Source organism: Haliotis cracherodii, unplaced genomic scaffold (assembly GCF_022045235.1).
Source record: "Haliotis cracherodii isolate W230 unplaced genomic scaffold, xgHalCrac1.p SCAF_5, whole genome shotgun sequence".
NCBI lineage: Eukaryota > Metazoa > Mollusca > Gastropoda > Lepetellida > Haliotidae > Haliotis > Haliotis cracherodii.
The window spans coordinates 69,283,827-69,311,184 of NW_027266308.1; the positions used below are offsets into that span (position 1 = coordinate 69,283,827).

General features: G+C 41.7%; 2 protein-coding genes across 5 annotated transcripts; one reads left to right on the forward strand and one right to left on the reverse strand.

Annotated features, from left to right (window-relative positions):
* Positions 1 to 433: 433 nt before the first annotated feature.
* LOC139442081 (heterogeneous nuclear ribonucleoprotein L-like) lies at positions 434 to 14,812 on the reverse strand. 4 transcript variants are annotated; one of them, XM_071222863.1, is made up of 20 exons: positions 14,722 to 14,812; positions 14,188 to 14,248; positions 12,287 to 12,405; positions 11,933 to 11,981; positions 11,213 to 11,251; positions 10,966 to 11,039; positions 10,419 to 10,494; positions 10,004 to 10,089; positions 8,308 to 8,404; positions 7,816 to 7,879; positions 5,029 to 5,103; positions 4,612 to 4,644; positions 4,166 to 4,356; positions 3,800 to 3,961; positions 3,440 to 3,561; positions 3,040 to 3,170; positions 2,425 to 2,498; positions 2,160 to 2,217; positions 1,769 to 1,873; positions 434 to 902 (listed from the first exon to the last, which is right to left on the reverse strand). In XM_071222863.1, the coding sequence occupies exons 2-20, from the start codon at positions 14,215 to 14,217 to the stop codon at positions 844 to 846; spliced, it is 1,644 nt and encodes a 547-aa protein (XP_071078964.1). In that variant the 5' UTR covers positions 14,218 to 14,248; positions 14,722 to 14,812; the 3' UTR covers positions 434 to 843. The 4 variants fall into 4 exon arrangements, with proteins under 4 accessions (XP_071078964.1, XP_071078962.1, XP_071078961.1 ...); XM_071222861.1 differs by lacking the exon at positions 14,188 to 14,248 and having other exon boundaries at positions 1,769 to 1,870; positions 14,722 to 14,811; XM_071222860.1 differs by lacking the exon at positions 14,188 to 14,248 and having other exon boundaries at positions 14,722 to 14,811.
* Positions 14,813 to 15,652: 840 nt separating this feature from the next.
* LOC139443893 (galactose mutarotase-like) lies at positions 15,653 to 27,044 on the forward strand. The gene is made up of 8 exons (XM_071224780.1): positions 15,653 to 15,763; positions 16,647 to 16,777; positions 17,403 to 17,566; positions 18,807 to 19,016; positions 23,341 to 23,428; positions 25,260 to 25,404; positions 25,836 to 26,004; positions 26,961 to 27,044. The coding sequence occupies exons 1-8, from the start codon at positions 15,705 to 15,707 to the stop codon at positions 27,042 to 27,044; spliced, it is 1,050 nt and encodes a 349-aa protein (XP_071080881.1). The 5' UTR covers positions 15,653 to 15,704.
* Positions 27,045 to 27,358: the final 314 nt, after the last annotated feature.

The following is a 27,358-nucleotide window of genomic DNA, read 5'->3' on the forward strand; positions in this document are numbered from 1 at the left end:
TGTTATAAAACTGTTTACAGTCACAAGTTCTTTTACATACTGTTATCATTGCTGAGGAAACTTAAATGCCCTGTCAGGTATGTAGGCTGAAAACAGTATTTCCTTCCATATTCGAGACATCATCATTCTACATTCTACAATGGTGAAAGGGGCAGAACTAGGATTATCCCTCCTGGAATGATGCAAGGTAGACAACTCTGATGTGTTCATTCAGGAGAGTCTGCAATGTTTGCTTGGCCTGAATCAGAACCTCAGCTATGACAGAAAATCACAAATGCCTAAAGTGATGTTGATCCAGGATTCCATATATGTTCAAAGATGTCTCCAACTCGGATGTGACTCACGATGGATGTGAATGTAAGATTTAAACCATAAACTCCAGTCAGCCAACTGACATGACAGTTGTGCTGCCTTACACAAAATAACAACTGTATATAGGTCATACGAGAATTTATTGTGACATGATGTGACAGGAAACATAAAACTTACAAAGGATTGTTCTAGACGTCTCAACTCGGCAAGACTTAGTTGCAAACATGTACAGAGAAAAGTAAAATACATACTTAAAAGTAGCTGTAGAAAAATTTAAAAGGAACTGCAATACACATCCTATGCCGGATGGCTGAAAATACAGATTGATTTATCAATGTCACCACTGAATTACATTGACAAATATACACCTTAAAACAATACAAACCGACATGCCATTACCACAGGGTGAAGTGATGATCTACCGGTTGGACTCAACATGGTGAATACTAGACAAATGTTGACTGATCAAACACTAAACTGATAACACAGATTAAAGCAAGATGCTTGTTACTGTCTGTCGAATCACTTCTCTCAACCTATGATGGGGGCTGACGAGAAACACAGCTTCATGATGAATGGGTTCTTGCCAGCTGAAACAACAAACAAAGCTTAGACTCTTCATCTTCCTGGGCCTGTTTCACAACACAACCTTAGCACTACCAATGTTGTGACTCCCCTCTTTACCAAATATTTACATAGACAATTTATGGATAACTTCTTTTCTTTACTGTCATGGCGACGTTTCAGTATAGATCCTTAAACTGTTGTCAATCAAGGATCATAAGGATTTATACCAAAACTTTGCCATTACTGTAAAATAAAGAAGTTGTTATCAATACATTGCGTCAACTTTTGTCATCCTTCAACTTCTAAGAAATGTCCATCAAACAATTCAAATATTTCCGTCTTATCTGTTTCTTGGAACAGGGCCAAGTACCAATAAAAATGGCTTGCTTAACTACCAACATCTGTTGAAACTAATATGTTGGCATTGTAAGTGTGAGAGTTGGGTTTAACGCCACTTTTACCAGTATTCCAGTTATATCACGGCATGTCAGCTTGATGGTCTCATACGTTTACCATTTCTGTGAAACCCACGAGCACAGGTACGGTGCTGACAAACCTAGAAACATAATTGGGGCAAACCGGGATTCGAACCCACAATCATAGGTTTCTGGCATGCCATTGGGTGCAACTCCTCACAACGAATCGCAGTGCCTTAGACAACTGGGCCACCGGTGCCCCTCTTGGCATTGTAAGAAATCAAGCACTCTAAAGAACGGGACAGTGCTGACATAAGTCTGGAGTGTTAGATGTCAACCGCCTGACTCCCCTAACAAGGGACACACTACACTTGAAACATAGTGCTGAGGAGGTTCAAAAAAGGACCAATAGACTGAAAACTGATGTTTACTTACTAGATGGGTATAATAATAAAATAACAATCTGTACGTACCAACTGAACCTGGGTTTTCCACTGGTGTATGATTACACATCACTAGTGCTTCCACAGCATCGGCTTTGTTATCAAACTCTGCAAGACCCGACGAGCTCCTCTCTGCTGGGAAAACAGCAAATCATCTTCATAGGAATGTACCTGTCATATACTTGTGGTTGGTACAGGTCAAATCAGTGCTATTAAGGCCTTGACAGCCATCTCAAATAAAATGTAGAATTTGTTAAAAGCAGATAAAGCAGTACTCAAATGAAGGAAATAGACACCTTGCTTTTAATCTTCACAAAACTATTGGAATTGCAGGAGAGCAATGTTACTTGACACATTAAAACTACCCCAGGGAATCAGTGCTGAGTGAACAAACATTTTAAACTGACAGAAAAACACTTACTCTTGGAAGGAAACAATTTGACTTGCATTGGTTTCTTTACTTCAGCTTTCTCAAATATCTGGAATCAATGATAATGCCATGACAACACATACATGAAGAACAATGCATATGTTCAAACAGAAGACATGATAACAATTGAGTCCAGACACTTCAAGTCTTTGGGAAGAATCATTAAAAACATTGAATGATGACCATGTTGTAAGCTGTTACACATTGCACAGATCTGGTTTAATATATATAACAGTGCACAGTAATGAAAGCAAACCTTTTCAATATCCTCTGCTGTGATGCCAGGTGGGGTATTGAAGAAATGCAACACTTTTGCCGGTCCCTGGACTCTTGAAGAAGGTTAAGGAAATTATCACAGCACATCATACCAAAACATTCCTTCTGTATAGTAAAGATGACCGTTTTACCTAATGTATCTGAAACACTGCTTCTTGGTTTGTTTGTTTTTTAATGCTGAACTAAGCAATATTCCAGCTATATGACGACAGTCTGTAAATAATCAAGTCTGGTCCAGACAATCCAGTGTCTGACATTAGCATCAAATCCACGCAATTGGATACGAAACAAAATCGGCGAGACTGACCATCTGTCAGTAGCCTCTTACGACATGCATAGTCGCCTCGTTTGGCAAGCATGGGTTGCTGAAAACCTATTCTCTACATAATCTTCACGGGTCTGCTTCATGGTACAGAGATGAATAAAGGCGTATACAAACTTTCATTTGTAGTATTGAGCACATTGATGTATTGTTCCAAGCTTAGATTTAGGCAAAAACATTGGACAACATTTTTTCTCTCCAGGGACAAAAGAACATGGTATTTATTTAGTTCCAAGCTGTTGTCATGTGGTGACTGCAATTTGTGAAGGATATTGTTCTTCTTGGCTGCCTCTGGGTTAGTGAAGCGGTTGTTCCTGTTGCCCATGAAGTCCATGTAGGAGGGTGTTCCATCAGGCAGCTCATGGGGGTTCATCACATCCTGAAGGAATGCTTGTTTTGAAGGGCTGAAAACACAAAGAAACCATGGTCAGAAACATCGTTTGAAGGACATCCCTTTAATTGCATAAAGACAATAACACAACAAAATCTTAACAACTTTACTTCTTTTTGACAATTTTTTTTTTGTACCACTAGCTTCTCTTAATTTTTTTCTGACAAAGATGTGCAGTTTAACTCTTAACTGAGGAAATGTATGAGCAGTTCAAGTCAACTGATGCATACTGGTCTCTAGGTCAAGACAATTTGTGATATCAACATCAGGGTTGAGACATACCTGAGCTGCATCTTGTTGTCGAAGAAGAATGTGTTGTGCAGGTTGAGGATCGCTCGTTCCACAGACATACCGTCACCAAGTTGAACCATGGCAGAACCTTCCTTGCTCTTCAGGAACTTCACCTGCAGGAACAGGTCATGAACAATTTCAGGACACTTGGAAGACATAACTCACATCATATAGATCTTAAACCGATATTACTAATCAGAAGGTCGGAACCCAAGACTTAAGACACTTTGCATAAATCACTGCAGTATGCATTTGCTCAGCAAATGAGAAAATCACAAACTTTAAGAGTCCTATTCATCCCACTATAAAACACATGAGGTGACTGAACTGAGGACAATTAGAATAACTTACCCTGACAACGTTGCCATAGAGACAGAAGAGATTAAAGAGCCTCTCACAGTTGAGCTTGGCCATGTTGAGACCGTACACCATGACTACAGCTCCTTGTTGGCTGCTGCTAGGGGGGCCCATCATGCCCTGGTCGGGGTAGTGCTGAGGGGGGCCGTAACGATCCTACAACCAACAGTGGCCACATCAAAGAAACATCCTCCAATCTTCACCTGTCTACCCCCTTTGACACAGTTTACCCTAGACTTGAGCACTTCCATATCATAAGATTCTTTAGCATACTCTTAGTACAGAGACCTCTAAACTTTGAATTTGAACCAGGATGACCTCATGATCCAACTATAAAAACATATTGCATGACCATCGTACCTGTCTGTGACCGTATCTGTCAGGAGGGCCATTGTATGGAGCACCTCGTGGAGATGGCCCTGGGCCATAGCCACTGTCATACTCCTGTTCATAATAGCCTGCTGGACCTGCCCCGTATCCCCCACCATAGCCACCCCCACTGCCACCATGGGCAGTGTGCCCACTCCCCCCTCGGTTGAAGTCTGGGCCATCTAGAAAACAAGTGGACGATTAATAAACAAATAAATAAAACCTATTTATTTCAGTTACTTGAGAAATGGTTGTAATCAACAGAACTGAAGGTTTAATGATTGACTGTATGGTATGATAGTAGAATGTAACTTAAACATTGTCATTGTTTTCCTTTACAGGGTACTTTGTGCAACAAGGTGGTGATGAACACCGAATGTGTGGAATGTGTTGCAACTCAACAGCATGCAGTAACACATATGAGATTTATCACATACCATGCATACCGGGGCCCTCTTCTACCATTCCATCTAAACACAACAGTTAAGGGATTTACAACATACCCCTGACTTGAGATTGCATAGAGATTGGGGGATGGGTTGTGTAGGCTACTATAACCATCATGTTACTACACAATAACTAGGTCAGGGGAATAAATCTGTTCCCAGACTTTTATCTGTTCAATTATTCAAATTTTAAAATGGATACCAGCTGATGAATATCATAAGACAAATTTAAGACCATTTGGTCAAAATAAAAGTGTTATGTAAAAACTTGATGAAGCCGTCAGAATAAAACTGTTAATCAAATTGTTCAACTTTATACAATCCTTTAGCTGTTATACACACTGATCTGGCTGTTTCTGAATGTATGTTTCAATGTTCAAGTGATAGATTTATGTAAGCAATACGTACTGTATGGGGTAGGGCCTCCTCCCATCCTTGGGTCCGCCAACAGGGGCTGGCCTCGATGACCTCCCTGGTCCGCACCTGAAAGACACCTTCAGCTTAATTGACATCTAATTCGGGTCTATCAATATTCCTTAGCAGTTTTTGGCGTTTGCAAATACAATTTCCTCCAACAACAATCTAAGATGCCCAAAAGGTTGATTTAACAGTTTCTTGGCACCATGCTCAGATCCAAACAGTGGAACCAGAGAAGGGCTTTATTCGAGCCTCATTCTGGATCCTTTAATGGTATAGTACCTGGGTAAACTCCATGACATCAATTACCAGTATGCATCATACTTTCAAAACAGTAGCATTGATGAAACAAATCATTAGGGCACAATGAAAATTCCCAAGTGAGCTGCAAAAAAGATTTCAGCAAATCTTCACAAATCTTACAGTAAGATCAGTATATATGTACCCAGGATTATCAGATCTTCACATTGTTCACACTTTACATGGTCATTTTTTACTAAGCAGTACTTAATCCAAAGTCTTGAAATTAGGTTATTCATATTTCAATGATTTTTAAGGGTGGTTATTTTACTAAAAGTCTCAGAATTTGGGATGAAACACAAACAAGGCATTTAAATGTGATGCTTGCTGTTGTCAAATAAGACAGTGAGGGAAGGGAGATAATCCTGATGGTAACATATCAAAATCACCATTACAAGTGGAGGATATTTCTACATATGAACATTACAGCAGTACAAAACAGATAGGTTGTACAAGTAGAAAGAGACTGTTACATGAAAGTAAGCACCAGTTTGAGTACCATCTACTGTGACCCACAGCTTAACGAAGGACAGGCTTTACCAGTTATCTCCCTTGATGCAGGAAGTCTACAGAAGTCCCGAGGCAAGAAGCACCTTGAACACACATCCAGGGGAGGGGCACGTAGCACCTCCTACTTACAACCCTCTCCAGGTGCTTGGTTTCATCTCATGCCCTTGGCCAGTCGTGACCGACCCTGTTCAAGGTACAATCAATTGAAATTATCAGTTTTTATCTGTCTGTCAGCCTGTTTGAAGTAAAGTGTGTTTCTGCTGTGAGTCTTGATGTTCTTCGAGTATGAGCTTGCACAGGTTTGCTGACAATTCTGATAGTACTGCAAGATGTATTGTGTTCAGTCTTCAAGTGACTACCTGTGCCAACATGTATATCTTTACTGCATATTTCACACTTGCAGGCATTGTCTTGTGCTTATCCTTCGGTGTCACGTGTAACTGCTACACAGTGATGTATTTCTGTTTGACAAGCTGAGGAGGGTCTTGTGTTCTGTCCTACTACTGTCCTATGTTTGTGTCTTGGCAACCTGGCAGGCTACTGGAGCTGCATTGACTGCCGACACTGCTGAGGCAGTAAATCCTCGTGTGACTGTTATGGAGATGGTTGTTGTGAAGGGCTGCAGGAAGGGTCAAGCTGTACCTAATGGTTGCCCACAAAGTAGGGAAGCCTGCTGGCCATGTGACAATGTATGGAGCTGTCATCATCTGTCCTATAGCTGTAGGGAGTCTGAGATGGCAGACAGAATTGAGCCGGCTCACAGTATTGGGTCAGCTGTTGCCTCATGTACATAGGGGTGTATTGTAAAGATAGTTTCAAACATTCTACTTCTGTCTAGAGTAAGGAAGAGCTGTAATGTTAGTAATGTAGTATAAGATCATTGCAAAGCAAAGACCTTTTGTTCATATGCAGTAATCAAAGACAAAGTCAGTATTAGAGAAACGCAGTTAACAATCAAAGTTACCAAAGAATGTACAACTTGCATAATGTGATCATAACACGTTACATACTTCTTTGGCATGCAATAAAAAATGGACATCTGTAAATATCTGAATGCAAAAGACATGGAGAAATCCACTAAGCTTGTACAATTTAACTCTTGGCCATGTGGTACATTGGACTCGTAGCATGCATAGAACGACTGAACCAGGTCTACAGCACCCATTACAAGCTGACAGATTCAAAGCAATCTGGGACAAGAATAGTCGGTTGTATGTGATGAGAGCATTTCCCAGGGAAAAATGATTGTTTCCAAATATTGCATGGATTATGGAGAAACTGTTTAAAAAAGGATGTCATTCTGCCATTCCTCAAACATGTGACTAACACAATGTATGTCTCCCAAATTGATTTGAAATTTGTGATCATGCAAGTGAAAATAAGTTCATAGTAATCGTGACATTGGATACATTCTTGGTGACATGTATATATACAAATATTGCCATGTAAATGTTGCACGAAAAATGTGTTGATCTCAAAACAATAAGGGTAATGTTTCTCATCTGTACACAGGTCCTAACAGATGGAAGCAATATGTAGATTCATTGTTGTGTTATGTTCGACATATAATATAAGCGAAGATCATGTACAGTAAAATGTGTGAACTGACAATATTAAAACAAGACATTCACTGACTAATACACAAGAAGCTTAATAAGCCATTCAACACTTATGAAAATGGCAGTATCACTTACAAGGTCTACTAATAAAACGAGAACACTGTACTGTTTTCTGTTCAGTTACTTTTCTGTTGCTCAATCCAAATAGGAAATAACGAAGCAGTCCTGACAAATCCATAACTGAACTTACTCAAACTTATCACCACAAAAGCACTAACTGCAACAAGTGCTAAAAGTAATATACATCAAGGTGAAAATATCTAGGACTAGCAGGAAAGATTATTGAACATGTCGAAGTGTCTTTCCTTCATGTATTACTTGACAGAAGGCCATTTTAAGTTATTCTTACCTAGGTTGGGATTGGTATAATCTCGGCTCTCGTTATCATTCCGCACAACATTCAGACGTGTTGGCTGCAAGGAAGAATTTAATGATCATGAATTTAGCAATCATTGAAAGATCCAGGGCTATAGACTTGACTCTTGGCATCATTGTCAGCTGAAATGTTAGAATATGGACTATCTGAGCTTTCACGACCAAATATGTATTTACTGGAGTCACATTTCAGATGAATGGTCGACATCAAGACTAAATGGGACTTGAAATGAATAAAATCAGAAATATCAAGACTACAGTCCATTTCATCATATCATTTCTGTAAATGAGTAAGTGGCGTCGTTGTACTAACGTAAGGGAGATTATTGCTTAACGCCAATCAGCAGTCTTGCAACTGTTGACGGCGACTGTACCAAGATAAACAGGATACCTGTTTTTTAAGGACATTATGAAGACATTTAGGCATGCGTAGTTTTCACCATTCAAACGCTGCTCAAGTACTCACCTTGGCATACTCTATCTTGAGGGTGCAGCACCCAGAGTAGATGTCGGCCCCATTCAGGGACTGTTTGCCCCGCTTAGCAGACTCAACACTGTCAAATCTTGGAAGGTTAAGGGCAACAGACAGACAAGCTTTCTGGACATGTCACTGATCAGTGGTGCATACAATTTATGAGATGTGGGGCTGTAGTGGGTTCAACAGGTCTAGTAGAGCCATTAACATTGTCACAACTACAAAATACTGAAGTCATACACTTGCACATTGATTTTGAGAGTGAGAGAGACGGGCTAAATGCCGCTTTGAACGTCCAAGACATTTACCATTTTGATAAAACTTACGAGCATGTGTATGGTGCTGACAAACTGAGAATCATAATTGGGATGAACCAGGTATTCGAAAACATGATCATAGGTTTCTTATGTGCCCAAGGGATGCAACTCTGCATTGCGAATTGCAAAGCAAGGAATAATATGTTTTCAGCAATCAGTAGATGGATTGAATGGAAGATACCAGGGATGTATCTAGGCTTCCAAACAAAGTGACCTTGGCAGGTAAATTGGGGAAAAACTTCATTTGATCTAAGACTTAAAAACAACAACAAAACAATTGGTTCTCAGGCAACGTTTTTTGAAAATAGAGTGCAGGCGGGAGGTGTATTTCTTTGGGCTTGTTCAAACTAGTATGTAACCAAATAAACAGTTGCGTACAATTAACCTGGGCAAGGGCCTCCTACATACAGAGCTCCAGATAACTTTTTGACAATTGAGTTTTCACTCTAGGGTTTCTATTTTGATTGGGTTATTACATTTTTCATTAGGTAACCAATAGTTTTTCACTCATCCATTCATCACTATTGGATATTTCCCAAAATTAGTGAACATTTTTTTTAAGATTTAAAAAAATGAAATAATGTTTTAGATGTATATAACTGTTCTAAATACATAGGCTTGACTCGGAAAGTAAATTAGCTCCTTTGTACGCATGCTGAAAAGGCTTTATTGGGTATTTATGTGAGCTATTTTTATACATTTGTGTTTTTCATTTAATGCATGTGTTTCTGTACGCAAGTTAATTGAAAGTAATTGGGTTTTGAATATTGGGGATTTTACGCAAATACATCGCTTATCTGAGGCTCTGTACATAAAAGTATTCCTTGAGTAAAATACTGGAATACAGTGTTTGTCTACCATTGGATTTGGAATATTGAAGGATATTTTTTTTTTTTTAAATGGAAATAAAAATGAAACGTGCAATGAACTTTATGATGCGGGCGGTGCCTGAGAACCAAGACTTTTTTGTTTGCCCAAATTGGGATTTTTAAAGTAATATTTCCTTAAATTCAGAGGTAGTTAAACATTGTATTTTAATATTGCTTTCAATGAAATGAAGCCTCTTCCACAGGTCACAATCAGTGAAATGCAACATATGCAAAACTTAACATCAGTGAAAACTAGATTAATAACATGAATTGGATGTCTTAAAATCATATTTGGGAATAAGTATCAACATTTGCTGAAGACTTGGGACCAAATATCGACATCTGTGCAGGTTTAGATAAGTCCCTGGATACAATACAAATGTCAGGAAAACGATTGCTAGAAATTCAAATAGGTGGGAGTGACTTTTGCAATGAGCATTTTCCCATGAATTTATTTTCAACACCAAATCTCATCACCAGCTGAGAAAAGACAAAGGATACTCGACCATAGCCTGAACACCATTCTTCTTGAAGATGACAATTCTGAGAACTTGTCCATATGGACTGCAGATTGTGTGCATCACATCCTGAAACCAAGAGTGTTGATGTAACAACTTGTACATTACACCAGCAATATAACACTTTTATCACAGCAGCAGGGAAACCGAACTAGGCTCACAGTGGTCATGGTGGAACATAACTGTCAACACCCATCCAGGCATAGCAACTGACAGAGCACAAGACAACCCTGCCCCTCCCAGCTATCTGTGACAAGCATTGTGGGACATTCTGCTCAATTCCCCAAGTGAACCTGGGAATGCTATATGACAAAGTCATATCCACTGGCAGGATAGAGAGATGAACGTGTACATTTGCAAACATGTGATCATTCCAAGTGAAATGAGATGGAACATACCACTGTGATGGGGTACTGAGGGTTGAGGATGGTGAACAGCAGCACGTGGTTCGCAGGTCGGGTATCCTCAGGGTCTCTGCAACAGGATGCAGTCATCTTACCAATACAGGGACACATGTAACATAACTAAACAGATCAGAATTGCTTTAGGCAACATATCCATAAGGCCAGATCACATCAGACAAGTTGTCACATGAGTGACAATACCACACACTGTTCACAGAGCAAGTTCCATAACCACAGAGAACACCTTACAAATATTACGGATGTTAGCATTTAATGTTGACCATTTTCATAATCATCTTAATAAAAAATCTAAACATGCTTTCATGGATTTGCATAAATGCCTTTGTTTATTAGGAGTAAATTACTCACACAGAGTTAAGGAACAATGATGGACGCTGTCTAGTGTCTGCCCACAACCTTCAGTGTACAAACTGAAGGATGGTCCTTGACCTTTGCTCCTATCACCTGGGAATTGTGGGAGCCCTTAAATTTGTGATGTTTAACATCAGGGTTATGTTAATATTTAACAGGGCATACATACCCAGGTCTCTGAATCTTTTGGCTTGTGGAGAAGTTGAAGAATGCAGGCTGAGCTGCCACGTAAATAGCACTAGTCTGAAATGTCAAAACATGGAAATAGAACCAGAAATATACATCATGTTAATATCCTCATCCTGTTGTCAAAACATTCACGTTAATAGAGAAAAGTTTTATTACATTACTTTCATCTTGATGATGAAATACAAATGAATCATTCAGGCGTATCTATATTGGAAAATAAATCTTACCTGAGCATAATCTACACAGTTCCGTGCACCAGTGATTTTCTGTAACAGAAAACATGTGCACAGATTAATTCTTTGTTATCAAAGAACAACTCATGTCAAATAAAAACTTAATAGCAAAACAATCTAACTTCTTATCTTCACAGACCCTGAGACAGTGATCTTTTTCATAGCTTTCCCTAGCAAGATAAAGATTCTACTTTCCCAATGGTTGGTCCATATATGCTAACAATACATGATCTAGGGACCTGTACATGCTTTTTGTGGCAAATATCTTATATTCTGATTATGAACCTTATCAATCTGAACTACAGAGATTAGTATGACTCTTGCTAGGAACATCAGATATTAACTTGCAAAGACCTCACTCATCTGAAGCATTTTCAGGATACCTAAGTTCACAAAATGTGCTGTAAATTAAAGAAACTACCCCTACCTCGATGCAACATTATCCTTCATTTGCTTTCAGACATGGAGACAAAAGTCAGAACTACAATGCGTAGTCACCAGCCAGACATTTACTTATGATGGTTATAAGCACTAACTGGCATTATCAGTGTGATGCAGTTGGCAACTGCTAAATTGTAATGAGATTTTAAATTAATGAGATAAAACAACTTAATGAGAAATTGCAGAATTGTGTTCCAAAGTAGTTCCTGTTTGAGTTTGAAGCACATACTGTACTAGCAGGACTAGGTTCCACACTATCCTCACAGCCTTTACCTCGAATTCTATGAGTGCTTGTCTCTTTCTTGGCATCATAATCACATCTCTGAAAGAAAATGTGAGAATATTTGACAACTTTCATACTTTTACCCAATACAATGAAGCCATTCTCATTCTGAGTAAAAATTGTAGATCAACTTTATAAATCTGTTCCTGTGGAAGAAAATGTAATGGATCAATATAAAGGTGCTTCATGAGAATGTCTTAACATTCTGTGTAGCTACATACTCAGTATTCAGTATAGATAAATCTACAGTATTTTATGTGATATCAATAATAGCATTATCATTTTCATTACAGATATGTGACACCAGTGTGGAATGCAACATTTATATAACACGGCGTCTATACCTGACAGTTCCAAAGTGCTGGACAGCTTCTACCAGATCTGCTTCTATAGCCGACTCTGACAGGCCTCGCACATGTACCACACAAGATGGTGCGGGTTTATGTGGATCATCAAATTTTTCCTGCAACACAGAAACAAATGATGTATCAGTAAACATTGAAGGGTTAGGTAGTTAAGGGAATTAAGGAATTCTTGCCTAAACCATGTACATGGTTAATGTAGGATTGTAGTAAGAATATTGTTCACATGTTTGCTATTAACAGATCAACTTGATCAATATATAACTAATTTTATATTTGGGATAACACTTTCTTAGTAAAATACAGATTCTAGTACTTTTGGGGTTGAGTCCCATCCGGATAACACTTTCTTAGTATATAATATATAACGAAATATATAATGAAATCTTAATGTCAATCAGTCAAAACATTTAACATGTACAACTATCAAACATGTCTCAGTGGACATTGTGTAAACCAAGGTTTGTCTGATAAAACTGTTACTGGTACGTTACTGGGAGCACATTTTGGGCATTTTGAAGGAGACCAGTGTTCTCAATCTCAAAGAGAGGGTTGGCTTCGACTTGAAAAACTTCTTATAAAGCATTAATCATGTTAACATGGTTAAGGAGCCACTAGAAATAGTATGAGTGTCATAACAATGATAAAGTCTGTGACCATATAAATAAAAACCCTTCATATGGAACTACTGTATAAAATGCAGCTTTAAAAAGAAATATGGCATCCTGTCCCACATGACAAGTTAGTTGATAGGTGAAATCAATATCAATATAAGAAAATGTGTTTTCTCAATTACTTGCCAATAAAACAATTATGAAGTGGATATCCTGTTGTGAAAACGCATGTGAAACTTCATATATATGTATATATTCATTTTGCAAGAACAAAGTGTGTTGGTTACTGAAGTTGGTCATTGGGAACAATCACCTAGTAGATTCAAGTTTAGGCACAGACCATCTTCACGGGGCCAAACTAGGCTGGAATTACTGGGCTCGATCGTAGCGCCACCAGTGGCTATTACCAATTATGTCCCTTATAAGCCTCTCCTATGGACCAATCAGATTCCACTTCATGTGTCACTTGTGTTTGCTTCACACAAAATGGTGGCGCCCTGTCAGGACGATCTGATCGATAATCAAGATCTATATTGTGATAAAATGGGCCTTACATAGCGAAATGCATCAAATCACATGCGCACCTTGATTAAAAACATGAAAAGACTTGGAAAATATCTGCTGACGAGTTGGCGGTGCACATGCTTTGCAATCCTGCAATGACCGAAATCTGCACGACAATTTACGAACCGGATTTTGATTTCGGTGCACGATTTTGATTGGACTATGCATAGACTCGTTAGCCCAGCCGAAATGTAATTCCATAATACCAGCCTAGTTCGGCAAGGGTGGAAACTGGTCTTTTAAAGTCAGTTAACTCTCTTGCCTCGGGAGGATGGGCAGAGACTGATGATTGTTCCAAATGTATCACACCCATTGAATCATATTAATTCCACTGACATTGCTACTTAGATGCATGTGCTGTTTCTAGGTGCATCACAACATCAATTATAAAACACATTTTGACGACCTTGGACTGTCAGTTAGACACTTACCCATCTGGAAATTTGAAAACTGGTTTCAACATGATGGGAATGCCTTGACTAGCCATGTAAGCTGCTATTCCAATCAGGAAAGCATAAATCATAATATTGGCAGAATTAATGGGGCTGAAATGCCTAAGTGGAGCCTTGAATCTTTACTTCATTATTTTGGATGTCGACTGCCGATGTATGGAAGCTAATGCAAAAGCAGTTATTTCAGTTTCAAAGTCTAAAAGATTATACAACTGATTATGTAGGTGTAACAAAAAAATTAAGATTTACTGGCCTTTGGCTTCACTTCCTCTTTATCATCCATTTTATGTGGTCTAATTTTAATTGCCGTCCATCTAAATATGAAATTTAGAGCAAACCTTTATCCACAATCAATGAAGAAATCAATCATTCAGCAGGTGAAAAGGAGGATATCTGAATACGGATTGAACAATGAAATCTTATGACGACCAACATGGCCGGAAACCACGCCGCTCGAAGAGGATCATGGGAACCACTTTCCTATGCAGTCTACACCTTTTACAGATTTAGACCTATTTCTATACCCCTATACACTAATTTACAAGCACATTCATGAAACATATTGCATTAGACCGCTTTCTTGTTAAGGATGGATTTCAAAGGCATTTACAGGTAGCAAAAACTTCAACCAAATAGAAAAACGTAGATTACTGAGGCGCGGACGACTACCAACGCCTAGAGCTGACCTACTTTTACATTTTCAACCAAACAACCGGAAATTTAAAAAAGTGAACGCAGAACATTTAACAACAAGGAAAATCTGTTCTGAACAGCATTTTGCAGATACCATTGATCCAGGCATTCCGAGCATTCCATCATCTGTTCTCTGTCTCTTTGGAAGGTGACCGTCGTACGACATCTTGGAAAATGGATTGTAGGTGGCGCTTTCGAAGAATGGGGAGGTAAGCTAAATAGTCCATCAAATTATACCACTAGATAATATTACCTCGCACGAAGAGACGGAACATGTGTCGTAACGCTAAACAAGTGTACATGAACATGTTTTTCGTATATTTCACACGTTCCTTCTATGAACAATAAAGCTGAATTAAGTATTTTGTTTGTTTTCATCCGAGCCTTGTATTTATTATTGTCACCCCCAGCTATATACATTGCGTGTTAGTACAGGGGGACTAACTATAATTATGAAAATGAGTATATATACATCATACGTACGGGAACAAAAATCATTGTTTATATAATGGAGATATACACTGGATAATTAAAGCCTAGTAACTTCACGTATGTAATATGTATAGGAACTAACTTTATATCGCATATATTTTTGCCACCGGACAGCAGAAAAAACGGCAAACACAGTATGTTTTTCAGGTGCAAGATCACACGGCCATTTGGTCATCTACCGACGTGGATATACACATTCCACTTTTAAACACTGAATTTACTTTGGTTGACTCCCTATGTTTCCACAGAGCAAGGCTAAAATATGTCAAATCGTGAAAAGAGGATCTCCAAAAAATGTTGTTCTTAAACTAAACATGGAAATCCTGTCCTTCAAGTTTGCTATTGACAACACTGGATGCAGGAACAGCATCACTATGTAGCAGAGTCCATCAGTTTCCGAACAGACAAGGAGAATGTTTGATGTTATGAATTAAATAAAAAAAAGACAATGCACCGAAGGGAGATAACTGCAATAAGTTGTATCAGGCCGGTCGTGCACGAAGGAAGCCTGGTACTTTCAGAGACATATCGTCTAGTCAGGAACTAGATCTACGCCACAGTCCGCAACAGTTTGCCAAGTCCACCATGTCGCGCGTTACACAGGACAGCTACGGTCAGTCGAGGGACGGAAGCGAGGTGACCAGGTAGGTCTGTGGTAAAATCAGTCAGGTCAGCTTCAGGTCAAGGCATGTCACTAGACTTGCTAGACGTCCCGTTTACATACTGTCGTTAAAGAGGGACAAGGCTCTAGTTGGTTAGTTGGTTGTTTTACGCCGCACTCAGCAATAATCTAGCTATATGACGGCGGTCTGTAAATAATCGAGTCTGGTCCAGACAATCCAGTTATTGATATCATGAGCATCGATCCACGCAACTGGGATCTATGACATGATTCAACCAAGTCAGCGAGCCTGACCACCCGACCCTGTTACTCGCCTCTTACGACAAGCATAGTCCTTTTACGGCAACTAGGCACTAGTGTCCAGTCTAGAATGAGTTTCATGTGTACAGACATTGTGTAATTACTGAACAGTCGGGGAAAGGGAAGTATACGCTTGGACCACCTTTGACTCTGCTCAATACGATGTACTGTGTTCATGATGCGTAACAGTTGTGTTATATGGTGATATTGAGGCCACAGTCAGCAGTGTTCGTCCTTCGCCAGGACGGGTGGCCTGTCAACACGTCTTGTCCTCGTCAGACCATTGGTTGATGTTATAACATCATGAACAACGCTGTCGGCATGTACAATGACCAACGGATGTTAGTGGGGACTTTTGTCTCCAGTGGATATATTATATGGGTCTGGGTCTGAATTATTAATGGGTTGTAACAGATTTAAAAAAAGACATTGTTCATTGTGAATTAATTTAACATCCTGTTTTGCATAATTACTTGTGTACTGGAGGATAACTTAGGGTGTGTGATGCTTTTTATACGCTGTTAGTTTCACATCACTGACAACTCGTTATACGGGGGACGCTGTTTTTGTGTACCGAAAAGGGTTCTATTTTTGGTATTTTGTAGGTTTACGTTGACCAACAAGAACGACGTCGTGGTCTGCATCATCAACTACGGCGGTACCATCACGGAGATCCGGATGCCAGACAGAGCGGGGAGGGTCGCGGACATCTGCCCAGGCTTTGAAGACATTGAAGGTATGAGCGAGTGAGTGAGTGAGTGAGTGAGTGAGTGAGTGAATGTATAGGTGTGTGGGTTGGTGAGTGGGTGGGCGAGTGAGTAAGTGTGTGTGTGCATTAAATAAACTAAAATACGCAGGCAAATCAAATCCTAGCGTATCAGATACGCGGCAAAAACGATATTGAAATAAAATCAATGCGTATATTACAACTGTAAGATAAAATGATTGTGTATCAGCCGATCGCCACTTAAAGACATACTGATAAATGCCAGTTGAAAAGCACATCGTGGCAAGTCAGTGTACATGTATCTTAAACAGTCGCTCATTGGTGACGTAAAGCGCCTTTCACATAATACTAGGTTCTGCAGACAAAAATGGCTTCCGGGAGAGGGAGCCACAAGCAGACACAGACGGGTGTACTACTATTCACAGAGTTTTTTATGATATGAGGGGATTGTTTAAGTTAAAATACCCAATTGTGAAGAAACAGATGGGTAAAAATATGAGAATACCCTCTAACAATTGTGGCCACCCTATCTAAATCCAACTCATGAGTAAAATATCCAAATAACCAAAAGGTCATCTAGACCTCTGGTCTTCAGGACTGTTGACCACATTCTAATGTCACTTCTCTCTGCAAGGTTACCAAGCCAACCCCATCTACATGGGCGCTCTTGTGGGCCGTGTGGCTGACCGCATTGCCGGAGCCACCTTCGACCTTGACGGCAAAACCTACAACCTCAACGCCAACGACCTGCAGGAGGCCCCCAACTTCCTGCACGGTGGCACCAAGGGCTTTGACAAGGTACGGCTTGTAACACGTGATACACCCTGTTGTTCATTGAGGGGATGATCTTGAGGGAATGTTTAAGTATTCATCCACAGACATTACTGTGAACATCCCCTTTTTAAAATGTCCTGGATCGGCCCCTGTTCATGTATTTTAGCAATTCCTCCGTCCATTAGGAGTGAGTGAGTGAGTGAGTGAGTTTGGTTTTACGCCGCTTTTAGCAATATTCCAGCAATATCACGGCGGGGACACCAGAAATGGGCTTCACACATTGTACCCATGTCGGGAATCGAACCTGGGTCTTCGGCGTGACGAGCGAACGCTTTAACCACTAGGCTACCCGACCGCCGCCGTCCATTAGGAGAGTGGCGTTGATTGATCTGAACCTTCCGGTTTATCGATGCCCCTGTTCCACCTGAGTATTGTATTTGCTGTCATTCAGTATCGCTATGTTCACTATAACATGGACTCTATTAGAGTCCTGGGGTATTTCTGTCTCTGTATGGATCAGACACTCCTTGTGAGTGTGTGAATGTTGTTATACGCCGTAGTCATCAATAGTTTAGCTTTCTAAATCATCAAGTCTGGACCATGTTGTTGTTTGTTTGTTATTTAACGCCGCATCAGCAATATTTCAGGCATATGACAGCGGGCTGTAAATATTCAAGTCTAGACCAGACACTCTAGTGACTGACATCATGAGCATCGATCCACGCAATTGCACATCTCTCTACGGTTGACTGAACTCACTGTTCAGCTACCCAGGTTTTGTGTTCCTGTGTGGGTCGTGTACACTGTCGCACCCCTGCTCAGCGAGTTCTTCCCCCAGATGGCGCTTAAATAGTCATAAGAAGTCCATACGATCCTGACCATATCTCGAATAGGGTTTGTGAATCACTAGCAAGTAGTAAACATTAACATGATGGTGTTTCGTGCACGATGTTTCCAAACCGGACTGGGGGCATGGGTGGCTGCGATTCGCTGTGCAGAGTTGCGTCCCTTGGGCACGCCAGAAACCTTTGATCGTGGGTTCGAATCCCGGTTCGCCCCAATTATGTTTCTAGGTTTGTCAGCACCATACCCGATCTCGTGGGTTTCACCAAAGTGGTAAACGTCTGACACCTGCATCACTTCGGGCTTTCCTCCCACATTAAGCTGACACGCCGTGAAATAACTGGAATACTGTTAAACGCGGCCTTAAACCCAACTCAGTCACTCACTCTAAACTGCACAGTCCACATTCTGCTTCCAACAGATGCTCTGGGATGCCACCATAGAAGGGAATAAGTTAGTGTTGAAGTATGTCAGCCCTGACGGAGAGGAGAACTTTCCAGGGGAGGTAACCACGGTGGTGACGTATGAGTTAGATGACGACAACGGCTTGACTCTCGAGTACACAGCGACCACCACCAAGGCCACGCCCATCAACCTCACGAACCACGTGTATTTTAACCTGGCCGGACATGTGAGTAATGGACGGGAAATGAATCCCTTTCCATAGAGACTGGGATTGGGTAGTTCTTCAAAGTTCAAGTGAATGAAGTTTCGTTATTGTCGTTCTGACCTCACCCGTCATGGGATTGCCCTATTGTTTATGGCGAGATCTGCCTGTAGGGATTGCCCTATTGTTTGTGGCGACATCTGCCTGTAGGGATTGCCCTATTGTTTATGGCGAGATCTGCCTGTAGGGATTGCCCTATTGTTTGTGGCGACATCTGCCTGTAGGGATTGCCCTATTGTTTGTGGCGACATCTGCCTGTAGGGATTGCCCTATTGTTTATGGCGAGATCTGCCTGTAGGGATTGCCCTATTGTTTGTGGCGACATCTGCCTTTAGGGATTGCCCTATTGTTTATGGCGAGATCTGCCTGTAGGGATTGCCCTATTGTTTGTGGCGAGATCTGCCTGTAGGGATTGCCCTATTGTTTATGGCGAGATCTGCCTGTAGGGATTGCCCTATTGTTTGTGGCGACATCTGCCTGTAGGGATTGCCCTATTGTTTGTGGCGAGATCTGCCTGTAGGGATTGCCCTATTGTTTATGGCGAGATCTGCCTGTAGGGATTGCCCTATTGTTTGTGGCGACATCTGCCTGTAGGGATTGCCCTATTGTTTATGGCGAGATCTGCCTGTAGGGATTGCCCTATTGTTTGTGGCGACATCTGCCTGTAGGGATTGCCCTATTGTTTATGGCGAGATCTGCCTGTAGGGATTGCCCTATTGTTTGTGGCGAGATCTGCCTGTAGGGATTGCCCTATTGTTTGTGGCGACATCTGCCTGTAGGGATTGCCCTATTGTTTGTGGCGAGATCTGCCTGTAGGGATTGCCCTATTGTTTGTGGCGAGATCTGCCTGTAGGGATTGCCCTATTGTTTATGGCGAGATCTGCCTGTAGGGATTGCCCTATTGTTTGTGGCGACATCTGCCTGTAGGGATTGCCCTATTGTTTGTGGCGAGATCTGCCTGTAGGGATTGCCCTATTGTTTATGGCGAGATCTGCCTGTAGGGATTGCCCTATTGTTTATGGCGAGATCTGCCTGTAGGGATTGCCCTATTGTTTGTGGCGACATCTGCCTGTAGGGATTGCCCTATTGTTTATGGCGAGATCTGCCTGTAGGGATTGCCCTATTGTTTGTGGCGACATCTGCCTGTAGGGATTGCCCTATTGTTTATGGCGAGATCTGCCTGTAGGGATTGCCCTATTGTTTGTGGCGAGATCTGCCTGTAGGGATTGCCCTATTGTTTGTGGCGACATCTGCCTGTAGGGATTGCCCTATTGTTTGTGGCGAGATCTGCCTGTAGGGATTGCCCTATTGTTTGTGGCGAGATCTGCCTGTAGGGATTGCCCTATTGTTTATGGCGAGATCTGCCTGTAGGGATTGCCCTATTGTTTATGGCGAGATCTGCCTGTAGGGATTGCCCTATTGTTTATGGCGAGATCTGCCTGTAGGGATTGCCCTATTGTTTATGGCGAGATCTGCCTGTAGGGATCGTCCTATTGTTTATGGCGAGATCTGCCTGTAGGGATTGCCCTATTGTTTATGGCGAGATCTGCCTGTAGGGATTGCCCTATTGTTTGTGGCGACATCTGCCTGTAGGGATTGCCCTATTGTTTATGGCGAGATCTGCCTGTAGGGATTGCCCTATTGTTTGTGGCGACATCTGCCTGTAGGGATTGCCCTATTGTTTATGGCGAGATCTGCCTGTAGGGATTGCCCTATTGTTTGTGGCGAGATCTGCCTGTAGGGATTGCCCTATTGTTTGTGGCGACATCTGCCTGTAGGGATTGCCCTATTGTTTGTGGCGAGATCTGCCTGTAGGGATTGCCCTATTGTTTGTGGCGAGATCTGCCTGTAGGGATTGCCCTATTGTTTATGGCGAGATCTGCCTGTAGGGATTGCCCTATTGTTTATGGCGAGATCTGCCTGTAGGGATTGCCCTATTGTTTATGGCGAGATCTGCCTGTAGGGATTGCCCTATTGTTTATGGCGAGATCTGCCTGTAGGGATTGCCCTATTGTTTGTGGCGAGATCTGCCTGTAGGGATTGCCCTATTGTTTGTGGCGAGATCTGCCTGTAGGGATTGCCCTATTGTTTATGGCGAGATCTGCCTGTAGGGATTGCCCTATTGTTTGTGGCGACATCTGCCTGTAGGGATTGCCCTATTGTTTATGGCGAGATCTGCCTGTAGGGATTGCCCTATTGTTTGTGGCGAGATCTGCCTGTAGGGATTGCCCTATTGTTTATGGCGAGATCTGCCTGTAGGGATTGCCCTATTGTTTATGGCGAGATCTGCCTGTAGGGATTGCCCTATTGTTTATGGCGACATCTGCCTGTAGGGATTGCCCTATTGTTTGTGGCGAGATCTGCCTGTAGGTGAGGTGAGGTGAAATGGGGTTTAACGTCGCGTCCAAGATTATTGCACTTATATATAGCGACGTGCATGTACGTGTGTGTGTGTTTGTGTGGCTGCTTGTACTAGTCCGGACTGATGTTGATTTATAGTCCTAGCTGACTGAGATACCATGCCGCAGTTTAACATGAATATCCCACTCAGACACAGTATACTGACCCAGAGCCGACCAGTCCTTGTTTTAGCCCCTTAATGCCGAGCGCCAGACAGGGTTACAACAAGTACCATCTTTAAACAGCTATTGGTATGACGCGGCCGGGGATCGAACCCCGAACCTTCCGCTCTCCGGGCGGACGCTCTACCACTAGACCACGGAGGCGGTCTCTGCCTGTTGGGATCGTCCTATTGTTTGTGGCGAGATCTGCCTGTTGGGATCGTCCTATTGTTTGTGGCGAGATTTGCCTGTTGGGATCATCCTATTGTTTATGGCGAGATCTGCCTGTTGGAATCGTCCTATTGTTTATGGCGAGATCTGCCTGTTGGGATTGTCCTATTGTTTGTGGCGAGATCTGCCTGTAGGGATTGTCCTATTGTTTATGGCGAGATCTGCCTGTTGGGATCGTCCTATTGTTTGTGGCGAGATTTGCCTGTTGGGATCGTCCTATTGTTCGTGGCGAGATCTGCCTGTTGGGATCGTCCTATTGTTTATGGCGAGATCTGCCTGTTGGGATCGTCCTATTGTTTGTGGCGAGATCTGCCTGTTGGGATCGTCCTATTGTTTGTGGCGAGATCTGCCTGTTGGGATCGTCCTATTGTTTGTGGCGAGATCTGCCTGCTGGGATCGTCCTATTGTTTATGGCGAGATCTGCCTGTTGGGATCGTCCTATTGTTTATGGCGAGATCTGCCTGTTGGGATCGTCCTATTGTTTATGGCGAGATCTGCCTGTAGGGATTGTCCTATTGTTTATGGCGAGATCTGCCTGTTGGGGTCGTCCTATTGTTTATGGCGAGATCTGCCTGTTGGGATCGTCTTATTGTTTATGGCGAGATCTGCCTGTTGGGATCGTCCTATTGTTTGTGGCGAGATCTGCCTGTTGGGATTGTCCTATTGTTTATGGCGAGATCTGCCTGTTGGGATCGTCCTATTGTTTATGGCGAGATCTGCCTGTTGGGATCGTCCTATTGTTTATGGCGAGATCTGCCTGTTGGGATCGTCCTATTGTTTATGGCGAGATCTGCCTGTTGGGATTGTTCATTGTTTGTGGCGGTCTCTGCCTGTTGGGATCGTCCTATTGTTTGTGGCGAGATCTGCCTGTTGGGATTGTCCCATTGTTTGTGGCGAGATCTGCCTGTTGGGATTGCCCTATCGTTCTCGCCACTTGAGGGATCAAAACTCAATTATGGTGTTTATTGGCAAAAAAAGTTGGACATGTCTTGAAAAGCGAACTATACAATTTTTGCCATTACTTTAAGTAATATTCCTTATGGGCGGAATGGCGTGGTTTCACTTTATAAGTATTAGCACACATGCAGCTATCTTCGTGATTCTATTACAAGTGACCAGGACTGTAGTGTGTCAGGCAAAATGTTCCTTTTGAGGTTGTCGTATTGTTTAGGACGCGATGTATTCGGACAGGCCATGGTCAGATATGTTTTCTAATTTGTTTTCTAATAGTAAACAAAACTTAGATATGAAAACTGAGAAAAGCACCTACATATCTGGTTTTGAACATCCTCACAATCTGACAAAGTAGACACAATTTATGGATAACTACTTCTTTAATACTGTAAAGGCGCCGTTTCGGTACAGATCCTTATACCGCTGTCAAGCAAGGATCCATTAATTGTGTCTACTTTGTCATCCCTCATCCGCCAAGTGATGCCTATGCAGCAATTCCTCACAATCAGATCTCGCAGCTTTAATCCTTTACACGGTTTCAGGGCGCTGGAGCAGCAGAGTTGGAGAACCACGTGGCGACAGTAAAGGCTGACACATATCTACCTATGAATAACCTCTATATACCAACAGGTGCATACACATAGACTGTATACAGTCTGCAACCACTTTATCTGCATTTAAGACATTGATAGTGATAATCTGAACCATCATTAATCCAGATGGCCCTGCGTCAAGTAAAGTAGTGTGTATTAGCGACAAGTAAAGTAGTGTGTATTGGCGACAAGTAAAGTAGTGTGTATTAACATCAAGTAAAGTAGTGTGTATTAACGTCAAGTAAAGTAGTGTGTATTAACGACAAGTAAAGTAGAGTGTATTAACGACAAGTAAAGTTGTGTGTTTTAACGTCAAGTAAAGTAGCGTGTTTTAACCTCAACTAAAGTAGTGTGTATTTACGACAAGTAAAGTAGTGTGTATTAACGACAAGTAAAGTAGTGTGTATTAACCACAAGTAAAGTATTGTGTTTTAACCTCAAGTAAAGTTGTGTGTTTTAACGTCTGCAACCACTTTATCTGCATTTAAGACATTGATAGTGATAATCTGAACCATCATTAATCCAGATGGCCCTGCGTCAAGTAAAGTAGTGTGTATTAGCGACAAGTAAAGTAGTGTGTATTAACATCAAGTAAAGAAGTGTGTATTAACATCAAGTAAAGTAGTGTGTATTAACGACAAGTAAAGTAGAGAGTATTAACGACAAGTAAAGTAGTGTGTTTTAACGTCAAGTAAAGTAGCGTGTTTTAACCTCAAGTAAAGTAGTGTGTATTAACGACAAGTAAAGTAGTGTGTATTAACGACAAGTAAAGTAGTGTGTTTTAACCACAAGTAAAGTATTGTGTTTTAACCTCAAGTAAAGTTGTGTGTTTTAACGTCAAGTTAAGTAGTGTGTATTAGCGACAAGTAAAGTAGTGTGTTTTAACGACAAGTAAAGTAGCGTGTATTAACGACAGGTAAAGTAGTGTGTATTAACGACAAGTAAAGTAGTGTGTTTTAACGTCAAGTAAAGTAGTGTGTATTAACGACAAGTAAAGTAGTGTGTTTTAACGTCAAGTAAAGTAATGTGTATTAACGACAAGTAAAGTAGTGTGTTTTAACCACAAGTAAAGTAACGTGTATTAACGACAAGTAAAGTAGTGTGTATTAGCGAGAAGTAAAGTAGTGAGTGTTAACCACAAGTAAAGTAGTGTGTCTTAACGACAAGTAAAGTAGTGTGTAATAATGACAAGTAAAGTAGTGTGTATTAACCACAAGTAAAGTAGTGAGTATTAACGACAAGTAAAGTAGTGTGTATTAGCGACAAGTAAAGTAGTGAGTGTTAACCACAAGTAAAGTAGTGTGTCTTAACGACAAGTAAAGTAGTGTGTAATAATGACAAGTAAAGTAGTGTGTATTAACCACAAGTAAAGTAGTGAGTATTAACCACAAATAAAGTAGTGTGTAATAACGACAAGTAAAGTAGTGTGTATTGACCACAAGTAAAGTAGTGTGTATTAACCATAAGTAAAGTAGTGTGTATTAACGACAAGTACAGTAGTGTGTATTAACCACAAGTAAAGTAGTGTGTTTTAACCACAAGTAAAGTAGTGTGTACTAACCACAAGTAAAGCAGTGTGTTTAAACATACAAGTATGTTCGGATTAATAGGCTTGTAGTTGAAGTAGTATTGTATTCCATTGAAGTATACAATATGCCCCACATCCGTGATCATCTGGGTGCAGACTAGCGGGGTTCGACTGTATAAGGTGAGGGGCGGCATTCCTGGCATGGGTACAATGTGTGAAGCCTATTTCTGGTGCCCCCCCCCCCCCCCGCGCCATGATATTTCTGGAATTTTGCTTAAAGCAGGGTAAACCACCCTCACTGGAATTGCGGTTCAACTGTATATGTTGTATGTATATGCAGGTGAAATCAAAGATGTGACTGGTCAGCCCCAAGACCTCCGGACACCGACCCGTGTTGGTGACCGGCTGCACAATCCCGAGCTGGGCAGAGGCTTCACCTGTAATTACAACCTGCAGGTGACGGGAAATAAAGAGTTTGCCGCCAGGTAAGCGGCCGACCACCTGATGTTCATTTGGTAACCCCGACAGTTATTGTTCGCTGGACATGAACAACAAGATAAAAGTAAATGATTCTCGTTTAATAACGGGACCACGCCTACACGCCTCCTCACCATGGTTACACATGCCACATCGCCATGGTTACAGAGACCACATTACCATTGGTACAATGTTTCCGCTATTTGCAATGTGATGGTTCATGCCGGAAGATCAGGACCATCGCATCCCATGTTTGTGGTAAGAGCCGTGGAACGAGATCTGTGACGTATTGTGCCTTGGTGGCGTGGAATGAGGTCATGCTATCAGTCACTGGTTTGCCTGGTCCAGACTCCAGTTTATTAACAGATGTAGTTGGAATATTGCTGACTTCGGCGTTAAACAACATTCACTCATTCATCTCACGTTGTTTTCTCCACAGATTCGAACACCCAGGGTCGGGCCGGTACTTCGAGTGTTCCACCACCGAGCCTGCCCTTATGTTCTACACAGGGCACTGGCTCAACAACCCCGGGAAGGGAGGGGCGGTGTATGGGAGGTACTCCGCGTTCTGTCTCGAGGCTCAACACTACCCCGACAGCGTCCACAACGTGAGTTGGCACATTTCTGAGTTGTTCACAGATTCAGTTTCTCTATGATATAATAATTATTCATATGAAAACAACCAACAAAAGGTAGATAATGTTTCTGATAGATAAATGACTAAAGAATGTCTCTTGACCACAACCGCTTGTACTGTGTTGTCGCTTGCTGTCTTGAAGTGCAGCCACGTGTCAAATTTTGCACGGAATGCACATGCAGCTCACACAAGAAGACAAAAGTGGAAGTAGCGCACAAAGCATGTATTTATTTTTATATGATTGTTTTGCGTTATCACGCTATCAATGTAGACCGCCTCCGTGGTCTAGTGGTAGAGCGTCCGCCCGGAGAGCGGAAGGTTCGGGGTTCGATCCCCGGCCGCGTCATACCAAAAGACGTTAAAAGATGGTACTTGTTGATACCCTGTCTGGCGCTCGGCATTAAAGGGCTAAAACAAGGATTGGTCGGCTCTGAGTCAGTATACTGTGTCTGAGTGGGGTATTCATTTTAAACTGCGGCATGGTATCTCAGTGTGCTAGCATCAGTCCGGACTAATACAAGCAGCCACGCACACACGTACATGCACGTCGCTCTAAAAGTGCAATAATCTTGGACGCGACGTTAAACCCCATTTCACCTCACCTCACCGCTATCAATGTAAGCCACGTGATCAAAGGCCGATCTCTTTTAGGATACCCCTGAATATCCGGGTTAGAATTGGTCCCCGACAACGCATGCTTGTCGTAAGAGGCGACTAGCGGGATCGGGTCAGGCTCGCTGACTTGGTTGATGCATGTCTGCGTATCCCAATAGATGCTCATGTTGTCAATTTCTGTATTATCTGGTCCAGACTCGATTATTTACAGACTGCTGTCATAGATCTGGAATATAGCTGAGTGCGGCGTTACTACAACAAAAAACACACTCTCGTTGAACAAGTCTTCAGCTATAATTCTGATCTGTTTAGCCCAAGTTCCCCAGCACCATCCTACACCCTGGAGAGATGTACCGTCAGAGCACCACCTATCGGTTTGGAGTCATGACGTCATAGATCTGTCTGGAGTGTGACTGGATGGAGGTGCCATTGTTTCCATGGTTACAGATAAACGACACTTGATGGTATTATTTTGGGTTTATTTGTATTATATCATTATATGCTGTCATTACTGTAATAAATATATTTTGTTGTAGCACCTTTGTAGTTGAGTTAATGAAGTGAGTGAGTGAGTTGGGTTTAACGCCAGTTTGAACAGTATTCCAGTTACATCACAGCGTGTCAGCTTAATGCGGTAGGAAAGCCCGAGGTGATTCAGGTCTCAGACATTTGCCGCCTTGGTGAAGCCCATGAGCGCGGTTATGAAACGT

Bases quoted from the DNA above. Each gene is read 5' to 3' on its own strand.
- LOC139442081 (XM_071222860.1), bottom strand. From the start codon at position 14,793: ATGTCGTACGACGGTCACCTTCCAAAGAGACAGAGAACAGATGATGGA. The intron at 3,171-3,439 runs GTATGTCTCAAC...TTGTGTTTTCAG, and splicing joins GACAACAAGATGCAGCTCAG to CCCTTCAAAACAAGCATTCC. The intron at 2,218-2,424 runs GTTTGCTTTCAT...CATTGATTCCAG, and splicing joins CAGCAGAGGATATTGAAAAG to ATATTTGAGAAAGCTGAAGT.
- LOC139443893 (XM_071224780.1), top strand. From the start codon at position 15,705: ATGTCGCGCGTTACACAGGACAGCTACGGTCAGTCGAGGGACGGAAGC. The intron at 16,778-17,402 runs GTATGAGCGAGT...TCTCTCTGCAAG, and splicing joins AGGCTTTGAAGACATTGAAG to GTTACCAAGCCAACCCCATC. The intron at 23,429-25,259 runs GTGCATACACAT...ATGTATATGCAG, and splicing joins TAACCTCTATATACCAACAG to GTGAAATCAAAGATGTGACT.